The 20,621-nt window shown below is 52.3% G+C and overlaps 6 protein-coding genes across 6 annotated transcripts; 2 read left to right on the top strand and 4 right to left on the bottom strand.

Moving 5' to 3' along the window:
- Positions 1–1,793: 1,793 nt before the first annotated feature.
- Positions 1,794–2,941, bottom strand: CGGC5_v014264 (LysM domain-containing protein; the record flags this gene model as incomplete). Its single annotated transcript, XM_032028349.1, has 2 exons — positions 1,794–2,773; positions 2,842–2,941. 2 exons carry the CDS (start codon positions 2,939–2,941, stop codon positions 1,794–1,796), a joined length of 1,080 nt encoding a protein of 359 aa, XP_031875365.1.
- Positions 2,942–3,660: 719 nt separating this feature from the next.
- Positions 3,661–4,383, top strand: CGGC5_v014263 (uncharacterized protein; the record flags this gene model as incomplete). The annotated part of the gene is made up of 1 exon (XM_032028350.1): positions 3,661–4,383. One exon carries the CDS (start codon positions 3,661–3,663, stop codon positions 4,381–4,383), a length of 723 nt encoding a protein of 240 aa, XP_031875366.1.
- A 4,343-nt stretch (positions 4,384–8,726) lies between these two features.
- CGGC5_v014262 (uncharacterized protein) lies at positions 8,727–10,415 on the bottom strand (the record flags this gene model as incomplete). The annotated part of the gene is made up of 1 exon (XM_066153064.1): positions 8,727–10,415. One exon carries the CDS (start codon positions 10,413–10,415, stop codon positions 8,727–8,729), a length of 1,689 nt encoding a protein of 562 aa, XP_066007626.1.
- Positions 10,416–10,853: 438 nt separating this feature from the next.
- CGGC5_v014261 (uncharacterized protein) lies at positions 10,854–11,324 on the top strand (the record flags this gene model as incomplete). The annotated part of the gene is made up of 2 exons (XM_032027973.1): positions 10,854–10,885; positions 10,970–11,324. The coding sequence occupies 2 exons, from the start codon at positions 10,854–10,856 to the stop codon at positions 11,322–11,324; spliced, it is 387 nt and encodes a 128-aa protein (XP_031875711.1).
- Positions 11,325–12,825: 1,501 nt separating this feature from the next.
- PTR2-0 (Peptide transporter PTR2) lies at positions 12,826–14,687 on the bottom strand (the record flags this gene model as incomplete). Its single annotated transcript, XM_032027972.1, has 3 exons — positions 12,826–14,201; positions 14,262–14,596; positions 14,656–14,687. 3 exons carry the CDS (start codon positions 14,685–14,687, stop codon positions 12,826–12,828), a joined length of 1,743 nt encoding a protein of 580 aa, XP_031875708.1.
- A 4,282-nt stretch (positions 14,688–18,969) lies between these two features.
- Positions 18,970–19,917, bottom strand: lxr4-0 (L-xylo-3-hexulose reductase; the record flags this gene model as incomplete). The annotated part of the gene is made up of 2 exons (XM_032027971.1): positions 18,970–19,766; positions 19,857–19,917. 2 exons carry the CDS (start codon positions 19,915–19,917, stop codon positions 18,970–18,972), a joined length of 858 nt encoding a protein of 285 aa, XP_031875707.1.
- Positions 19,918–20,621: the final 704 nt, after the last annotated feature.

Here is a 20,621-nt window from a genome sequence, read left to right as displayed (position 1 = left end):
GCCGTCCACAGCACCTCGTCCACGACGGAGGCAGAACTTTCCATCATGGTCGTGGGCTGGTTGGACCAACTTTGTTGTAACAGAGCACATGGGTCCAGGGCGAAAGCAACCGTACAAGCGATTTGAGGTCAGTTCTGTGTCAATTGACATTGGAAGCGAAACAATTTCCGATTTATCAAAATACAATCAGGGCGTTCGAGTTGAAGATGCTTGTCAGTCAAAGCCCCCGTATCTTCAATTTCGCGCACCCCTATTCCCTTCTGCTCTGTTTTCATACGACGACTCATCCGTGCCTCCTTGTTTGAAGGTTGGTCAGCTAGATACACAGCTACTATTAACAGCTGGGCCGTTTGATGTACATGGTTTCAAAAGAAGTCTGGAAGAAAGAGACCGGCAATGCATCTACTGGGGCCAACGCTACAGCAACGACATGATCATGGTCTTGCAGTCAGAAGGAAATGACACTTGGTCTAGAGTCGGTCTTATTATGATTTACAACGACGTATACCGGCATTCTGTCGAAAAGCTGTGGTCGGGTATACGCCGGCGGGGACCTGAGTTCGATCAATGGTTGGCCGAGAGGCCAACAGGTTATTTTCGGGTTGGTTGAGTAAGACAGGCCAAAGAGAGTTGAAATCTAAACTGAATTTGGGTTTGAGAGATCGGTTGGTCGCATTTCGAGTGACGTTGAGATGGAAAGTTGTTACGACCCGACAGGCATGACACGTTGGAACAGCCCCGCCTGGCATCTCGGCGGCTAACACAGAACATATGTAAGCAGTAACACAGGTGTAACCAGGAACCATCGGGAAAGGAAGAACTATGGTACAGGTCACGTGACTTCGGGAACAGCACGGATACAGGGCAAAGATGGATATGTTGGATATGTCCGCTATCCCAGCTATCCATGGATATGTTGGATAGCACGGATATCCTACATAGCCACCACAAGAGATACTGTGCAGAACTTGTATATAGTATGACCTGAGCCTGGCTCATGGTCAGACTTCCATAGCTCTTCAGCAATCAACTTAGTATTCATCCTCACGGATACTCTCAGCTTACCTTCACTGCGAATTACTTGTTGAGCCTAAGACTGATCACCTTAGCCTCTGACGACCGATCTACTATCAGCCTACGACCTACGACTCAGACCACGACCTCAGTGAACTGTTATAACGTGTCAATCCCCAGCTTCTGTTAGCAGACCCTACTGTCGGATAGCTGACCGTAACAAAAGTGCGAAGGAATTCCAAGACCTATCTGTATTCAGTAGCAGAAAGGACAGTTTGTGTTCTAATTTAAAGACTAGAAACTCTAAAAACAAAGTGAATTTAAATAAAACAGTACATATACCAGCATTTTAAATATTATTTTAAAATTAAAACAACGTTATATTAACAGTATTTAGCTAGATTTCTCAAGATAACGTTTAGAAAATACTTATAAGGTTTATATACTTCAAACCTATAAAGCTATACTGAGAGTATATATATATATATATATATATATACTCTTACTTGAGTAATTCGACTGATAGTTAGACGACACGCTAAAGAAGGCATTTAGAATTGCTTAAGTATAGCTGCACTTATCTCAGGACTTAGACGACCTCTCAGCCAGCTTGAATTATTACACAAATCTTGCTTAAAGGGCGACACAGGAATTACTATAGCAAGGCAGCCTAGACCGTAACTTGAGTAGAAGCTCTGCGTTGGAAACGCAAAGGTTCTTCCTCTGTTGTACCGAGCTACGAATAGCAAGATCTTCTAGTAGCTTTCACGTAAGCTGCTTCACCCGCCAATCCCCAAACAGTAATAGTAGTCAGGCCAGATCTGGGTCGCACAGTTCTCACCCTCCGGCTCAACAACAGGATTCCAGCTGAAAAACTGCTCCAAAGTAATGCCGCTATTGGTGGCCAGCTGCCAGCAAGAGGCGCCGGATAGGGCCTGGCCAAACTTATTGCAGCTTGCCGGAATCCCCGCCTGCGTCTGTGAAGGTTTGGGAGCCGTCGCTGGAGTACTCGCTGGGGGTGCCTGTGTGGTAGTGGTTGGAGGATCTGATTTCACTCCGATACAGTAGAAGTACCCGGGCCAGATCATGTCGCAGCTATCAATCGCCGTTGGCCAGCACCGTGTTCCACTCGTAGAAGGAGCTGAGCTCGATGCCGGCGTGGCCATCTTCCAGCAATAATCGCCGTCTTGAGCTTCAGCCCATTTGTTGCAGTTGGGAGTTGTGCCATCGTGGATGGGCAACGGCGCGGCCACTGCCGTCGGCTCCGAGGCGGGCACCGACGTCGTCGCCGGTGGGGCCGTTGTGGTCGGGCCTTCGCCGGTAGTGCGAACCCAGTAGTAGTAGCCAAGCCACATTTGCGTATCGCAGCGCTCACCCGGCTCGCCGAGAATGAAGTTGAGCTCGAACAGGCGCGCTTGCGAGATGCCGTTGTCATTGGCAATCTTCCAGCATGAGGCAATCGTGCTGTTGGCCAGCACGTAGCGGTTGCAGTCCGGTGCGATACCATCTTGCACATTCGCGAGCGGCCAGGTTGGGTTGTCCAGAATGGGGAGACTGGGAGTGCTTCCCGGTCCTCCACGAACAGGCCCTTCGCCATCATCGGGAATTTCCGAATCCGAAGGACCTACCCAGGAGCCACCGCGACGGGTAATGCAGACATACTGGTTTGGGACCAGGAAGTCACATGCCCCAAGGACGTTTGAGTTCCAGGTAGCGAGCCGTACCGCAGTGATGGGATTTGTATCATTCGAAACTGCCGCTGCAATGGAGTCACTGAGTCTAGCGAATGTCAGTAGCGTGACAGATTCAGCCGTTTCATTCACTTACCAGGTCTCCCTTCCTTCACCCGAAGAAGCTGACAAGCGGGTGATCCGCAGAACCAGCCTTCGTCTGAGTCTTCATCATCCCATGGGCCTTCTGGATCCATGGTGCAGGAGGAACTGCGCGTAGTCACCATCAAGTCCCCGGTAGCGATGCCATGCAGCTCAGCTAGCTCTCCAAGTCAGCCTCAGCGAGCGCTGGTTCACGCGCTAGCATATAAAGCCCCGATTTTACCAGTTACAGGCCTCCTGAAACTTTGATATTCACATTTCGTCTCTCCTGATGGAGAGCCTATCTTTCCAACGCGACGTGGCCCAAGGCCTCACGCAATTTTACACCAAGTTAGCCGCAACGCCTTACCTATCGCCCGACGATATCCAACACCCCGCCCGAGGGATGGAGGGACTCTGAGCTGGACGTGCATGGCCTAAGAACTACACTAGGCCGATCTGATACTGCCGTGGACCTTCTACGCCACCTTCCCTACGTGCGGCCCGTCGATGCAGGCCCTCATACGGGGCAATGGCCCATTTTCCCTAAGACTAAGGCCATGCGATACTTGCAAGACCGTAGCTCGCTGCTGGAGAAACATTTGGAGGGCTTATTTGAGCTAGTTCACCTTCCCCCAGACATGATCAGCTTGACATACCCTGCCGGCGAATACACGCTTTACGGTCCGCAATGGTGGCTTGTGGACTGTAACAGTGGTCGCATTATCAAGTACGCGGGACCACCACGCGGCGAGGCGTTGGCGGAGGAGTTCGAGACGGAGTGGAAAAAGGCACCATCTTACAGCCCGAGCGACTTTTCGCAGAGGTTACCACGATGCTCGGCAAGGACTACTATCCCATTCCCGTCTTGGTCGACGGCATCGAGCCTGACTTCTCCACCCCTGATCGCTGGGGCCTTGCCTCGTTCATGTACCAGACCTACATGCTGGCGGGATGGCAGCATGGCCGCGGACCCGGACCAGCCTTTAATCGTCAGAAATGCCGGAGAGACTTGGAAGCCCTTTTGAGAGATCGACAAGAACGCGAGTCGAGGAAGCGAAAGGCAGAGGCCTCCCGGCACGAAACCCGACCGCCGCCACGAGAGAGAAGAGATCCTGAGACATACCCCGCTGGCAATGAAAGAGACGTAATTGTTGCCGGCTTGACGAAGTACTACGAAACACTGGCCCAGATGGCCTTCCTTTCTGCATCGCTCATCCAGTACCCGCCAGGCGGGCGCTGGGGTGATGACACCTTCCTGCCGGCCGACAAGACGCGACTCCTGAGCTTCAACGACCGTGCCATTGACCTGTTACGACACTTGCCCTATCTCGACGTCGATGAGACCCACGAAGTTAACCGCTGGCCCGTTGTAGGTTGCAGCGAACCGCAGCGTTACCTTGAGGACAACCCTGAGTTGAACCAAAACCTCACCACGAACAAGGCCACGCCCGAGCGCCTATGCGCCCATGGTCTCTTCCCTTTCCCCGAGAAGATGCCAAACGGTCTAGTCCCCATCGCCGGCGGTGGCGGCGAGGGTAGCGACAGCGGTGAGTAGTAAATCATCGATACCAAAGCTGGCATCGTTATCGTCTACGACGCTGACAATCAGCCCTGGCTATGGACGCCGCCGCGACCTGCCGGACCGTTCTTTGATGCGCTCGTTGACAGCCTGTATTCCCTTGACTTGGTGCCTTTCCCCCGCCCTGACACAGAGGATGCAGAGTATTATCCCGAAATTTGGGGTACGATTCGAGAAGGGGAGGAAGAGGAAGACGAGTTGGCAGACCCCAGGATTGAGGTATGTGTCTTCCTTGTCAATTCCAGTATCTTGTATGTGATCTGGTGGCATGTCAGACTGACGGCATTTGTTGTTGTTGTTGTTATATTTAACGCCGTGGCGGCAAGGGCGCGGCCGCCCTTACGGCCGACCTCCCGAGGGGTATATGGCGTGGAGGGCCGCCGGCTCAAGCTATATACTCTACAGTACACGCCTCTTCCTAACGTCCTCCAAATCTTGCCCGTGGGCTACTATGTGTTCTATTCGTCCCTAGTTCCCGCTGGTTCCCTAGTTCCGTTGTGGTCTTCCGGTCCTCTACGAGGAGGGGGTTGTTACTAAGGTCTAGGTCAAGACCTAGTCCCTAGTACCGCGGGCAGATCTTCTGGAAGAAGTCTGTCACGGAGAGAAAGGCCTGGAAGCCTTCATTATCAGTAATGAGCCCCTTATAGTACTGCTCAAGAGATCCTATAGGCCCTATAGGCTCCTGTGAACTAGAAGGGTGGAGGGTGGGCCACTGAAGCCGCCTCACTAAGGTCTTTCGGCAGTAGACTAGGTGGTCTACTGCCTTTGCCTCCCCGCAGGAGCAGGTAGGTAGTGCTTCTGTATGGTTGAAGCGTTGGTGATATTGCTCGAAGTCTCCATGCCCTGAACGGGCTGCTAGGAGATGGTGAAGGATCGCCCGTGGCAGGGTCAGTTCAGGAGGGCAGGCGAGGAAAGCCTTAAGCCCTAGTTGGGTGTAAAAGGGCGTTGCCTCTTGCTTCCACCATCTTCTATGCTGGCGGTATATTCGCTCTCTAGCAAGCCGTTTGATCCCTGATAGGGTAGCTAGTTGGCCCCTAGGGACTGGCAGGGTTGTGCCCTCCTTAGCTAGGATGTCTGCTTCCTCGTTTCCTTTGATACCCTGGTGCCCTGGGGACCAGTGGGTTTGTACGTTGTATATCCTAGCTGCCTCTTGGATCTCAAGGAAGGCAGCTTGTGAGGAGTCTGGGGCCATGCCTCGGATCCCCTGGATAACGCTGGTATTGTCGATACAGATATGTATAGGCTGGCCCTGGGAGGTAAGGAGGGCCCGTCGCAGCCCTGCCCTCGCCCCTTCGGCCTCGCCATCAAATACTTCTGCTATGCCGAGGCGTCCGCAGCCCTGGGCTATGCGTTTATTCTTACGGTAGATAACAAAGCCAAATCCTGTAGCGCTATCAGGGGCTTTAGAGCCATCTGAGTAGATGATAGTATGCTCTTTTGGCACCGTCTTGAGCCAGGCCTGGAAGATCCTGGCTGCTACTTCCTTCGTCTGTGTGACTATAAGGTTATTGGACCCTGGGAGGTATTGCGGCTGTAGGAGTGCTGGCCTTGGGCACTTAGGTAAGAGGCCAGCTGTCCTTTGGAGCCTGGTCTGCTGCCGCCCTAGCTGTAGAAGCCTTGGGACCAAGGGATGTTGTTGGTCAACCTTCTGTAGGCGTATAGCGAAGCGAAGTCGCGCTGCCTCGAGGGCTACCTCTGCTGTAGGTAGGCCAGCATCTCGGATGAGGGCACTGGTTGGTGTGGTCCTCCAGACAGGTAGGATAGCCCTTGCTGCTGCTGTAATAACTCTTCCGACTCTACAGGCTAGACCCTTCTGCCCTTTGCCAACTGTAGCTATCTGCGAAGCAGTACTGCTTCTAGTACCGTTGTTGCTGCTTAGAGCTGGTTTAGTTAGGCCTGCGTACCAGGTTTCCGCTCCATATAAGGCTATCGGGAGGGCGCAAGCAATAGCTGCTTTTCGAACTGCAGCTGCTGGGAGCCCCCCTTTTGTGTTTGTAAGGTGCTGTAGGAAATAGGCTACCTTCTTTGCTGCTGCTACCTTTATTCCTACATGGTGTTGGAAGGTGAGTCTCCTGTCAAACCAGACCCCTAACCATCTTATAGGCTTTGTTGAGGCTTTAATAGTTAGGCCTCTCGCTTGGATATCGGGTAGGTTTGTTGTCTGTTTATGTTTTCTGCTGAAGTGGATTGCCTCACACTTAGCTGGGTCAAAGGCGACCTTATTTTCTGTTCCCCAGCTGAGGATACTGGTGATCTCCTGGCCTAGGGCTGTAGCGTTCGCTTCTAGCGAGGGGCTAGTAGCTACTAAGCCTATATCATCCGCATAGCTAAACCGTAGCTTCTGATCATCAGCTAGGATATCAGCTATATAGAGCAGGAAGAGGATAGGTGATAGCGGAGAGCCTTGTGGTAGTCCACAGGATAGAGGGAAGTCCTCTGTAGTAGTATCCTCTAGCCTGACCCGGGCTGTTCGGCTAGAGGTGAAGGTGTAGATCAGCCTGATCAGACTGCTTGGCCAGCCCTGCTGCCGTAGCCTGATAATAAGTCGGTTTCGTAGGACGGAGTCAAACGCCCCCTTAACGTCCATTGTTGCTAGCGTGGCTGTAAGCCCTGCATCTAGAGCCCTCTCTATCTCATGGGTTAGGCAGGTTGTCAGGTCGACTGCAGCCCTCCCTGGTAAGGCTCCAACCTGCTGTGGGCTGGCGACCCCTTCTAGGATGGTAAGGTAGGCCATCCTTTTTGCTATCAACCGCTCTAAGCCTTTGTCTAAGCAGGATAATAGAGATATCGGGCGCCAGGACCCAGTCTTAGAGAAGTCTGTTTTCCCCGGTTTCTGGATCATAACAACCTCCGCTTTGCGGAAGGGTCTAGGGAAGTAGCCTACCTGTACGCAGGCCTGGAAGAGCTGCTGTATAGGCCTAGCTACTAAACCCCAGGTGCATTGTAGTAACTTTGTAGTAATCCTATCAGTCCCAGGGGTTGTAGTCTCTGTTAGAGTAGCCTGGCGTACTTCCTCTATACTAACTGTATCCTGCCAGGGTATAAGACGCCTTGTGACCACTGGGATAGCAAAAGGGTTCCCAGGTAGGTCATCTCTAGCGCTAAACCGTTCGAGTAAGGCCTTTCGTAAGGCTTGGGCTTTGTCGTAGGTGTTGCTGATCGTCTCTCCTTCTACTATTAGAGGCGGAGCTTTAACTGCTAGGCTTGACTTCCGCCAGCCTATGATCTTATATAGATCTTGGTCTGTCTTAGCCTCTTCAACCTTAGTAGTCCAGTAGGCGCGTTTTGCCCTTCTAACGGTTGTTAAGAAGACCTTTTGTTCCTCTAGGATAGGGGGAGGTATGACCAGCCCAGGTTCTTGGGCCTGTTGGCGCCTAGCCTTAATAGCAGCTTGGTGGGCTACTGAGCATTCTTCTGTCCACCAGGGGGCTCCCCTACCCTGATTAGTCCGTCTCTTGCCTACAGCTTGAATAGCTGTATAGAAGAGGCTGACCAGTTGGGCAGCTAGGGTGTCTAGCTCTGCTGGGCTGGGCAGTTCCCCTAGAGTAGGTAAGGCTGTAGCCCCAGCCTTTACTAGGTCGATCAGCCGTGGTAGGGCTGACTCTGGTACTGAGAGCTGGTTAGCCTGGCGTCCCTGTTCCTGGGCCCTACTCATAGGAATAATTGTTGTGATGGCTTCGTGGTCAGCCCCTGGGTGTAGGTGTGGGCTGATATAAGCCTCAGTAAAGGGGATATTTGAGAGGGTTAGGTCGAGGGTATGCCCGTGGGTATGGGTAGGGGCCCCAACCTCCCCAATAAACAGAAGATCGTAGCCTTCCGCCCATTCTGCAATATCGTCTCCTCGATTTCGGCTAGGGGACCCAGGTTCCCATGAGGAGTGGTGGGCGTTAAGGTCCCCAGCAATAAGGGCTCTCTCTGGCGGTTGGTAATCTAGAAGGAGGCTGGTTGCTTGGTTTATAGGCTCATCTGGCGGCCTATATATATTCATAATAGTGAGGTCGCCAACTTTCACCCACAAGATATCTCTTGATTGGGTAGGCCTTTGTTGCTGTATTTGCAGCCTTAGACCTTTGCGTGTGTAGGTCATAACCCTAGGCCTTGTGTCTCTGCTGTTCCAGAAGTCAAATGGTACGTAGGAGTTAAAGCCTGGGTGTGTGTTAATCTGCATCTTATCTCTATAGCCTATCCAGGGTTCCTGGATCAGGACTATATCGATCTGATCTGCCCAGCAGAGCTCTAGAAGAGCTGTATGAGCTGGGCTTCTCTTCCCCACGTTACACTGGGCGACCCGTAATACCCGTGGGGGAGCCGTCCTGAGCCTACTGCTCCGAGTCGAGGTCGAGGTGGGTGTAGGCATTAATAACGTTATAATCAGGCTTCTGAGCTACCCGCTGGACCCTGCTGCTTGAGGTAGCTGGGGTATGCTGGGTAGGTAGTGGTGGTAGGATAGGGTTGCTGTCAGAGACGTCTGCTTCAGCCTCAGTCTCGTCCTCCTCCATACTGCTAGTGCTTGCTGTATCGCTAACGTCCGCTACGATGATTGAGTCCTGGGTAGGGGTAGGGGCTCGTGGTCGCTTAGAGCCAGGCTGAGGGCTCGTCAGGCTGTTGCTAGGTTGCTGGGTGCTGCGGGCGTGGGTGCCGGCCTGACTGCTCTGATAGAGGGCCTCATAGGCCTTCTGCCCAGCTTTACGGATCCGGGAGAGTTCCTTCCGACCTGGGAGGGTGGGGGAGCCGTTAACCACTAAGGGCCTTGCTGGGCAGTCCTTATGGTTGGCTTGGAAGGGGCCGGCGCAGTTAGCGCACTTCGGTCTGGCTATGCAGGGCCAGGTCTCATGGGAGCCTGCGGGCCTGCTGCAGTTGCTACAGAGTGGCTGTCGGTTACAGTACCGGTTTGAATGATATCCCTGGCAACCAGGGTCATGTCTGATGAGGGTCTTTTTCTTCTGGATAAGCTGAGATCTGCTGCTTTGGTTGAAGAGCCTGAAGGGTAGTACTTCTACAGAGAAAGAGATGATCCAAGAGACTTCGTTTGTGATAGGATTCACGCCAAGTTGGGATTGGCGGGCCCGGATAGGCTTGCATCCTGTCTGTGCAAAGACCTCCTCTTCAACTAGAGTAGCTGGGTCGAGGGTATCCCCATCGATAGTCCATAGCTTAGCAGGGCAGCGTGGGACAACATAGGTGAACCACTTAGTAGGGGTCTCAACCTTATAGGCTCCAAGACTGTCGGCTAGTTTCTGTTTGTCCGTAAGGAGGGCTTGCTGAACCTGCTTATTCAGGGGTCTCAGTGAGTAGCCAGTTGCGATGTGGTAGATATGTGGGATATCTGCTAGCTGCAGGCCAAGGGCCTGGCAGACCTTCCGGCGGAGGGCAAAAGGGGCATGCTTCCTAGCAGCCGTTAGGCCCTCCTCGGGGATGCGGGCAAAGACCCGGAGGTCCTCCTTTGGCTGGGCTAGAGTCTGAGTCTGAGCCTGGGGATGGATTGGGTTTTGGGTGCGGACCGGGGCCGGGGCCGGGGCTTGGGCTGGGGCTGCAGCTGCAGATTCAGCCGAAGCTACCACCTTAGCCCAATTCCGGCTCGGGGTCGGGGCCGCCGTTCCGTTCCCCATGATCCTCTTCAAGGCTTGAACTACGTAGGTTGTAGCCTCCTTCGCGATCTGCTTCCTAGGCCCCTCAAAGCAAGAGACCACGTTGTCTACAGACTGGGCGATAGCCATAAAGACATCCTTTCGGGCTTCGTAGAGCTTGGCCTCTTCACTAAGGGCTGTAAGGACAGCTCCAGCAGCTGTCCCATTCACAGTTGAGGGTCCCTTAGCCGTTAAGGGGGTTGTCGTAGAGGCGTCGGGCTGGCTTCCCACGAGGCTGGGCCGGGCTGGCTGGGCCTCGGTATCGCGGCGGCGTTTAGCCCTTGAGGTTGGGGACGGCTCCGGAGGGGCTCCAGAGCCTCGATCAGGGCCGGTCGAGGAGGCCGGCATCGGTCCAGAGCCCGCCGGAGGCTGCGAGGCCATCGCGGGAGGGCGCTGGAGGCGAGAATTGAAGGGTTTTCCGCTGTTAAGAATTTTGGTGGTATCCCACGTATTACACTAACAGTGGATGGCAAGAAAAATTAGGCGAGAGGGAAGTGGGGTGTTCATCCATGGAGTCAATTGGGTGAAACGTGCCCTAATAGCTTCCAATATAGTCGCAAAGATTCGATCAAATCTCCTCTTGCAAGACGGTGGGAGTATTCTCCTGGAGAACTGGGTGTTCAACTGCATTACCAGTTGCATCGGGAAGTTGTTCTGAGGAGGAAATACTGTCCCATTTGGCGAAACTGACTTCATTGCCCACCTGCGGTAAGATTAAGTGAATCCCGGAGGGAAACATAAAGTTCTTTGTCTAACAACTTCCTACCCCACAGCGTGTTCCTCTGCAATATATCAGTCTTGAATAATCCCTTTCTATTCATGATCGACAAGAAGGCGCTCATCACTCGCGAGTTCGTCCGCGGACGCCTCTAAGGTGTGGGCCCAGGAAGCCAGACAGAACCCGGCGATACCACCGACTTCCTCCGCCGTCTCAGGAACCCCTGCGAATCTCACGGCGCCGGGCCAAACAGGTGGAACGACCACCAGCTCCTCCCAATCTCCGGCCTAGGCCCCAATCTCACCGCCGCCGTGACCTGGATGCTCAATCACCTCCTCGAGGGCGACGGCCATCTCGCCACCTCCATTCACATGGAGGCCGAGAGCTTCGTGGAGAAAAGCGACGAGGAGATCGACCTCTGCCGCGTCTTCGATGAGTCCCGCTTCTGCAGGCCACGTGGTACGAGGTTCTCCGCTTCTACGGCACTTTCACTCTGGGCCGGCACGTTCACGACGAGGGCGACGCAGTCATCCCGAGCGGGTACACTCTGGAGCGTGGCGCATTCGTTCTGACGCCGCTGCGGCTGCATCACTTCTATCGGGTCGTCTGGGGCGAGGACTCGGAGGGATTCGACCCGAAATTCAAATTCCACAGGGCATCGCTTACGGACTGTTCAATACCATTTGTCGTGGAACCGGACTCCAGGGTAGCTACTGGTACATGTTGCCTGATGACTATGGCCATCCCATCAACAGCATTACCACCTATCCTGCTCTCTTCTGGCTGCATGGGGGAATGAGAAGGGCGAGCGAAGGATTCGGAGCTGCACGGTTGTACAAGGAGGCCATGAGAGCCGGCCGCATGACACAAGCTAATTTTATCATGCCTCAGGCTCTTCCAGTGGGCTGGTAAATCAACTCTCTGGACCGAAAATACCCCATAGAGGATGTCTTGATGAACGATTTGCTCCCGCATGTTGGTGCTACATTTCACACAAACGACAAAAGGGTGGTTGAAGGCTTCTCCATGGGAGGATATGGTGCTCTGAATCTAGCATTCAAGTTCCCCGAGCAGTTTAGAGGCGTGTCTGCAATTGGTCCTGCCGTTTTGAGGTCTCTTGCCGAGGAGCCAAGGGAGCGTGTATGGGACACTTTACAAGGTGATCAGAAGTACTACAACCTGAATCCCCCAATTCACCTGCTGAAAGAAAAGTCTCAAGCTATTCAATCTGCACCATTACATATCCGCTTGCTTGTAGGCTCTGATGACACAAGACTTGTCGAAGCTGTCAAGTCCCTAGCCGATTCCCTGCAAAGGTGTGGCATCCTATACAGCAACATTTGCGTACATCACATTGGCCACGACTATGTCGCTGTTAGGGAGGCTACGCAACCTGAGACGTACACTTTCTGGGATGAGTGCTTAAGGCCTTACACAGCTAAGGAAGCAGTGGTATCAGTTTAAGCGTTAAGTCACATCGGAATAGATAAAGAAATTTTGCATGCATGATTTTGATAGGTTTATTCAGACTCGCTGCGGAACATATCTGCTTGCATCATCGAGGGTCAATATACCGTCGTGGAGGGTCAGATCGTCTTGGCAAAGGAAGAATGAGACTGCGCGAATTCTGTCAGAGAAAAGGGTCGGTCTAGTAAAGAATCAAATTAACATATCGGACCAGACGAAGTCAGACTTGAGCAGTTTTGCATGATTATATTCAAAGTCCATCAAGCTGACCTCGGCCTTGAGTAAGTCTGCTTGGCATGCATGTACCGCTAGGCGTGACTTTGCTATTGGTAGTGAATATGGATGGGAGCGAGAAGCTGAGAATACCACTCATGTCATTCATGACAGGCGTGGCCGTGATTGTTTGCAGTTCAGAAACGAAAAAAGCTTTCGAAGCTGCCCTCTACGAGATTTGCGTTTCACTGATTAAGGGGGTATTCTATTTATATAGCCTTCTCAAGGGCGTCGTAACTATCATACATCTGAACCATGTCGTGATCAACATTATATACAACCTGAACCCACAAGTGTCCTTGAAAACTCATATGAAGCCGATGCCCGCGTCATCTACTCGTCTGTCTCGGTTTGCTTGACACCGTTGTGTGTCAGAATTGGCTGATCGCGGTCCAGATCATACATTTTGTCCTCCTCGGCGTCGTAGTGGCGGAAAGTGAAGTAGAATACAAATCCAATGACGAAAGAGAAGCAAGCAACTCCCGTGTACATCCACAAAAACTTGGGGTCAACCGCGACGGACACCAGGGCCTCGGAGATGGCGGAGCCGAAAGCATTGGTGAAGAGATAGATGCTCTGAACGAAAGACTTCATGTTGGGCGGCGCTTTGGTGTAGGCATACTCGAGACCGGTAACAGAAATGAAGATTTCAGACAACCCAATGAACACATACGCCGGGGTCTGGACGGCGATATGAACATGGTTAGGCAGAGAAGCGCCATTGCTCAATCCTTCGGGACAGGCACCCGGAGCTTCATAGCACGGGCCGGCCTTGTAAATAAGATGTTGGACAATGGCTGCATATGCGAGGCAGAGAGCACCGAGCCAAAAGCCAATCGTGATACGCATAATGGGCTTCAGCTCAATGCCAGCCTTGCGCAGGAGCGGATAGACGACCTTGTCGAGAATTGGGGTGAAGACCAAAATGGAGATGGGGTCGAAGTTTTGCATGAAGTCGTTCGGCATCCCATGGCCCTCCATCTGCCCGGCTTGAGTGACGAAGTTGGTCGAGAACTGGCCGTAGCAGACCCAGAAGATGGGGTAGAAGACAAAGACCTTGCAAGCTCTGAGTGCTCTCTTGAGCTCGTCGACGAAATGATCATTCCATGGGACGGGCTTGTCCTTTCCATTAGCTGCACGCCATGATGGTTTCGCGGCATCCATGTTGCGCGAGGCAATCATCAAGCCAAGAGCCTTGAAGGCATCAGTGATGACAGATCCTTGAGGCGGGCGGTTGACGTAAGTCTTGCGACGCAGCACCAGAGTAGCGATGCCGACGTTGAAGACACAAAAGCACATCAGGTATGCTGTCCAAAATCCCTTGTATTTCTCCATGAAGGGCGTTGCCATCAAAGAAAGCGATCCGAGGTTGATACACCAGTAGAAGATCATGTAAATGCGCTGGTACGTGACGGCTGGATCGATAATGACTCGCTCGCCGGTCTTCTCCGTCTTGACAGCCATGACACGACGTTGGTACTGATCGGCAATCAAGGGCGCGATGTTCGACTTGATACCGCCGGTGCCCAGACCGATGACAATAATTGCAACGATGTAACCGGGTTTGCCAGCGCCATTAGCCATGGCGACTGGGAGCGATGTCGTCCAGAGAATGACAAGACCAACCCAGTAAAAGGCGCAAAAGACCAGAATGGTCTTGTACTTACCCAAGTACTGGTCAGCAATGATGGCTCCGAGAATAGGAGTGACTAGACATCTTTGTTAATACTTCTTCTTTGCTCATGAATTCGTATCAGTATTCCACATACCGTAACAAAACCACTGGAAGAACAGGTTCAGTCCTGTCGCAGCCTGGTGACCCATTCCGAGACCCTTCGGGCCATCGACTCCATTGGCGTCATTGCTGATGTAGTTCTGGAAAAGACCCTGGGCACCATAGTAGGTGAAGCGCTCCGTGAGCTCAACAACGGCAATCAGGAATGCTGAGGCGGGGAGACTTTCTCCGACACGGCGCAAAGTGCCCCTCTCGTACTCGTTGGGCTCGGCTCCGTCAGGAGTTGGGCCAGACTCGGCATCCTTCTCAGACAAGGGCTCCTTCTTCTCGATGTCGTGCGCCACACGCTCGCCGAACGTCTCGTGGAGCCTGCACAGAAACAGTCAGTACTGCGTCAGAGAGCCGACGATATGCGCAATGTTACGTACTCGGCCACGGTATCCTCGTGGTTCTGGGCCATTTTTACGCAATTCGAAAGGTTAGACCCGAAGCATGAGGTAAACCAGAGGTGACTCGGTGTGAGGAAGAAGACAAGAAGAAAATTTCCAGAAGAGATCCAAGAGCAGCTTTTGGCCAGTGGGGAGGATGGAGACTCATTAGTATCTACACTAATCACTAATAATGCCCTTACCCTCGGGCGACTCCGACGTCTTCGAGGCGATATCTTGTTCCACCAGCGAAAAGTTTTGCCCGACTTGGATGCTCGCCCCAGGAACTTTTGCGAAGATGCGCCACAAACCGGACACCGACACAGGTGCCGGACTCCACTCGGCCGAGTGAGCCGATCCTTTTGTGTGGTAATAACGGACACATCGGGTGGTTTACGAGGAATTTAGTGGACTGCTTGGCAAAAGGGCCGAAACGGGTGGCGCCAAGCGAGGTTAAGGGGAATAAGGCGGCCTTGAATTGCACTCTCTGATTGGACTACGCTCATTTTTCAACATTAGTCAATGCATCTGGTGCCGAGGTCGAAAGGGCCAAAATACTGAATCCGGGGTTTGGGGGACTTTTCACCACGTTACTCCGCAAACGCCACGAGATGCAGACCAACGGGCGGCGGTAGGCTTGGTGCAGGAGCGGTTGAGGCTGTCCAATTACTACGTAGCAGTCGCACCCCGAGATTATGTATCGTCAATTCCAAGGGCTGCGACCTTCCCGTCTTGGCGAAGATTGGCAATGCTTGAAAGTCCATCGCCAAGCTACGGGTGGTAAGCTGCATGCTTAGCATCTTCGTTATCCGAATTGTCGAGGACATGATTCGAGAACACGACGTCATGGACTGTCAAAGGGACATTGTCGGGCGCTGCAGCATGCTGCACAGGTCATTAAAATGCTACCTTCGGCGTCGCCTAGTCTCTGTCTGCGAGTCTGCTGAGTGAGACTGTGAGAATCGTATGCTCTCTCTCGCCCGGTGTGGTTCATCAGTCCACTGCCACAGCAATCGAGGACGAGTTCTACTATGGGCATCGTCAAAAGTTCTTACATGCACTTGTGGGCCAGCGAGCAGCAGAGGGTCCTTGCATGACAGTCGGAAATTCGGCTGTGGGTGGTGTGGTGGGCCTCGCGCGCGAACGCCCAACTGACCGCGTCTGGCTCTCGGGAACGTATCTTCCATAACACCGAAGACTCAGGCTTCTAGAAGCTCTACCAGTCGATCATTTAACCGCGAACGTTAGTCGGATGCGCATAAGCACATAAGCTCGGTGGTCTTCCGGAGAAGGCCTTCCAGAACAGATCTGATCGAACTTTTCGAGCATGGGCATTCCCGAGCAATGGCATCGTCCCTTACTGCTGTGCTGAAAGACGCGATGTTTGCTACGCACACATGGAGCGGCTCGGCTTGGTGTTGTGTTGACTTCGGGAACTGGACCGTAGCCCGCGCCCCGTCGACTTTGAGCGGCAAGATCGTAACACACAGACGGGGAAATTGAAAATAGAGATTGAGGAATCCTTTTTTCGACATCGCTGGATGAAAGGACATGGAGACTGTCATACGCCACGTGCTTTTAGTCTAAACTGTGGACGGGTCCGTTCATGCGAGCGTCCAGACTGCAGGCGGGGCAAATGGATAAAGACGCATCGGCCACGTTGAAGACCCTTTATCGAGACAGACAATATCGGTTGGTCGGCAAACCGGCGCCGGAAAATCTGAGGCGGATCATCCTGGCTCCGTTCAGTTGATATTCTGGCAGGACTTTTGACAGAAGCTTAGTGAGAGGTATGATTTATTAAACGTGACCATTGGTGCGGCTGACCTAGCTCCCCTCCAGACTGTCCATTTCAGGGTATCAGCAAGTCTTTTGGTGTGTTGGGTGTGATCGACATAGCATTATCTGGTTACGGTCTATTTTTCCACAGGGGGGGCGTGTAAACACTCATTGCTTTCAGTCTTTTCGAACTATTTGTGAAATCAACATGGAACTACAGCAGCAGTAGTATCTATCGTGGGCTATAATTATTAAATGCTACGGAATATTCATATGTATGATCATAGGATAACTTCCCCTACTGTGAAAACCCCTACTGGGTGGGCTCGAAACTTCCTCAACATGATCATAGGATAACGAAATCACGTCGAACTATGCAAACCACTGCTGAAGCATGACTAACCACTAGCGTTGACATTCCCACTCCTCTCCTCTACGCATACTTTCATGTCTACGGCCAAATGCAAGTTAGGCTGTCAATCTTCCCGTGGGTTTGTACGTCTCATTGTAGGCAAGACACAAGAACTATACTGGAATACCCAAGGTGCGCATGCTTACTACCGTGTGCACACCTGGAGTCTTCATATATCCCCGTCAGAGTCACACAGCAGTCAAAAAGGAGCGCCTCCAGGCGGCAAACTGCGAAAGAAAACTTAGAAGGGAAGAAGCAGTCTACAAAGAAGACTATCCTTTTCTTGCCATCACGCAAATACTTTTGCAAAAATAATTTCCATATACATAGCTGGAAAATTTAATCATCCTAACATTTTATTACGTGTCGACATGGGCCTCGCTGTCGTTTGATAACACCATAGAATGTCAAAAGACAAGCCTTATACTAGACATCAAAAGCTGAAAACACTTCAAGAGTATCACTTACTGAATATGTGATGCGATCCAGTCCTGCCTCCTTTCATGCTAATAGAATGGTTTACACGTGCTAATTTCTCACTAAACTGGACCCTCAGCCCTCAGGTTACCGGCTGGGAAATATCTTCCGGTTGACGTGAACTGCATAGGTAAGTCTTTGCTGGTCTCTGGTTTTGATAACGAAGAGGCGGACGCGTAAATTGATGAAGCTGTCGTCGTTTGTAGGTGTAAAGTTGAACATGAAATGTTTCACTGGGCTTAGGCATTTAAATTATCAGCACCTTAGTTGATGGCAAGCATTCACTTCTGTTCGAGTTTTATTATAATAAGATTTTGTCCTTCTAGTAGTGCTGAGCGCAGGTGCAAAGTGCGAGTTATCTGCTGGTTAACCTTTCTTTTCAAGTGATACATCCGTTCAATTACGTCGGGATGTGCTTTTGACGTTGGAGACTTCCACGCCTTTGCTCTTGGAATTCAAATGTCCGTCCCGTTGTTATGGGTAGCGGGAGTGGTAAAGACGTTAAGACTGGGAAAGGCGTTTTTGCACCCTCTAACGAAGATATTTGGGCAACAAAGTTACACTGGCGAAGGGCAACATCATCCATAGCCACTAGCCAGGGCATTAATTCGGTTCATGCAATTGGATGCTAACTCGTGAATAGCATGGCAAGGGATTTAATCATAGGAGTCTTTCCCATTCACGGAGCCCAATCTACGGCGTAGCATTGCTGCCCTAGCTATTGTATCAAGCTTCCATTCCTCGGGAGGCCAGCTGCGAGGTGTCCCGCAGCCGACGACATGGCTAAGATCAGGTGATCTCAAGGCTGCACAGACGTTACTGGGGAGCTGGAGCTTGGCGTGGGCGGTGATCCAAATCCTTCACCTCGCTTGCCGCCGCAGGAAGAGAACTCTGGCAATTGGTGCCTAAGACGTCGTCGGAGACTGATCGAAACATACCAAACAGGGGCTAAGTACGAATACACAAATCCGAATTGCATTCTGATGCGGGCACATAACCGATGTGAGCTGACATTCGCTCGCCTATTCGTAGCATCACTTGGCTTCATTAAGACAATCGTGGGGGCTGATGGACGAAAATCCCTCCTTCATGGTCTTCAAGAGAATCTTTCCCCGTTGGGCGTTAGCCGACGGCCCTAAAACTACCTAGTGCTACACGGGGGCTGTGGGGGCTGGAAACCCTTGCAAAGTTTAACAGCTCTCCCGGCACTATGAACATGGCTCTGGTGCAAACGGACATGCGAGGCAACTCGACAAGGGGCTGGCACTCCACTGTAACGGTGATTCTCCCCAGACCCCGGTTCCAACAGGTGGTTGCAGACTAATATGCTGCACTGCCATGATTGCTTCACCGACATTTTCTCCGGACCTGCGCCCTTTCACGCTGCTTCTGGTTTTGAAAATATTCATGGTTCTCCAAAAACACCATATGGTCAACATTTGAGGAAGATGACGGATCAGATGTACTCGGAGTGAAGGAGAGTGGACGGGCTATGTTGTAATGTCATTGCGACGAATTATCTTCGTGCCAGTCTATGCTGAAATTCATGCTTAGCCCCCCTAACCAGTGCATCGTCACACCTGGGCTCAAAATTGGCATCCTCGCTGCAAATATCGCTATGCCATATCATATCTCATACATCGCATTTATCGAACGAAAGCACCACCTCCACTAGCACCAACCAGGTTACCTGTCATCCATCCGCTCTCAGGCAGGCAGCAGACGCCAACAACGCCGGCAACTTCCTCGAGATAACCAGGGCGACCGCCGATGCTCTGGGCCAAGTCGAGGACTTCCTGGCTGTCGACGCCAGGGCGAGCCTTCGCAAGAGGGGTCAAGTTGTTCAACGGGCGGAGAGCCTCGCGAGGCTCGTCGGGCAGACCAGAATACAAACCCGTGTCCATGGGACCAGGGGCGACAGCGTTTACGGTAGCTCTCTCCGCAAGCTCCCGAGCCCACACACGGGTCATGGCCTCAATAGCACCCTTGGTGCCAGCGTAGGACGTTTGCCACCAGACACCCCAGGTAGTAGTGGCGCTGGAAATGTTGACGATGCGACCAGAGCGGTCAGTGGGGAGGTAGGGGAATGCAGCCTTGATCAGCAGCGCGGGGGCTCTGCAGTTCAAGTCGAAAGTCTGCTGGAAGAGGTCGATGTCCAGCTGGTCGATACCCTGGGCGTTGACAGTGGCAGCGTTGTTGACGATGATGTCGATTTGGAAGCGACCAGACGCATCAGTGAAGTGCGCCTTTGCTGCATCAACAAGCTGCTGAGGAGCGTCGGCCTTGCTGAGGTCGGCCTGAACAGGAAGTGCCTTCACGTTGTATTTGGTCTCGAAGTTCTTGGCCAGTGCCTGGGCCTTGGGCGTGGAACCCTCAGTGGCATAGTTGAGGACAACATTAGCACCTCTGCTAGCAAAGTGCTCGGCAAGAACGGCGCCGAAGCCTTCAAGATGAGTTAGCTGATTGTGATGCCATAAAAACGTGTTGAGCCACGGCGACCCATGGCCAACGTCAGAACCTTAATTTCACTTACTGCGAGAAGCACCAGTGACAATGGCAAGCTTGCCCTCGAAAACCCTGAAAGGAGGAGCCATTTTTGCGATTCAGTTTCAAGATGAAAGATGATTAACCTTGGGTGACGGCGGGGAGACGCGGAGGATATTATCTCCTCCCCACGTGATAGAGAACGCATTTTATATTCTCCTCCGTGACAGTTGTCTCTCTCCTGTCTCTAGTGCGTCTCTATCCACTTGGTGCACAGATCAATGCCGACGGGCCGCATGGTGTGGTGGATTTCAGAGAGCAGTCTAGACAAGGATAATGGCAGGAAGAACAACCTAAAGTCTCCACGCAGCCACGTCAACCGACAAAGGCGCCTGCCGATCTCAATGTCTACAAACTACCGATGAAACCTCGCGAACTTCACCCGTCGCTGGGCAAAATCACAAAGATCATGAAGCAACTCCATACGGGGAAGAAAACTATGCAGGATGCAAATCTCTTCTTTGTCATATCTCGTCTTGGTCGTTGGCAAACACCTCCTACTTCCAGGAGACCAAGCGTCAATGCAAGTTTACAAATCTCTCATCAAAGTGGCCCCCATCTCCATTCACAGAGGGGTAATTATGGGTTTACGGACACAGCTGAAATACGCGACTCCACGAGTATCAACAACCGCAGTTGCATACTGTGAGCAAGGCAGCCCGGCTGCGTGGGTCGGCCAAGTAACCGACTGGCACTCCAGCAAACCGTGTTGAAGAGCTGGATCCACCATCATGGGTCAAGCCAAGTCGCTAGG

The sequence above is a fragment of the Colletotrichum fructicola genome (assembly GCF_000319635.2).
Source record: "Colletotrichum fructicola Nara gc5 chromosome Unknown KSG_Nara_v1_contig08, whole genome shotgun sequence".
Lineage (NCBI taxonomy): Eukaryota > Fungi > Ascomycota > Sordariomycetes > Glomerellales > Glomerellaceae > Colletotrichum > Colletotrichum fructicola.
This window is presented reverse-complemented; position numbering and strand designations above follow the sequence as displayed.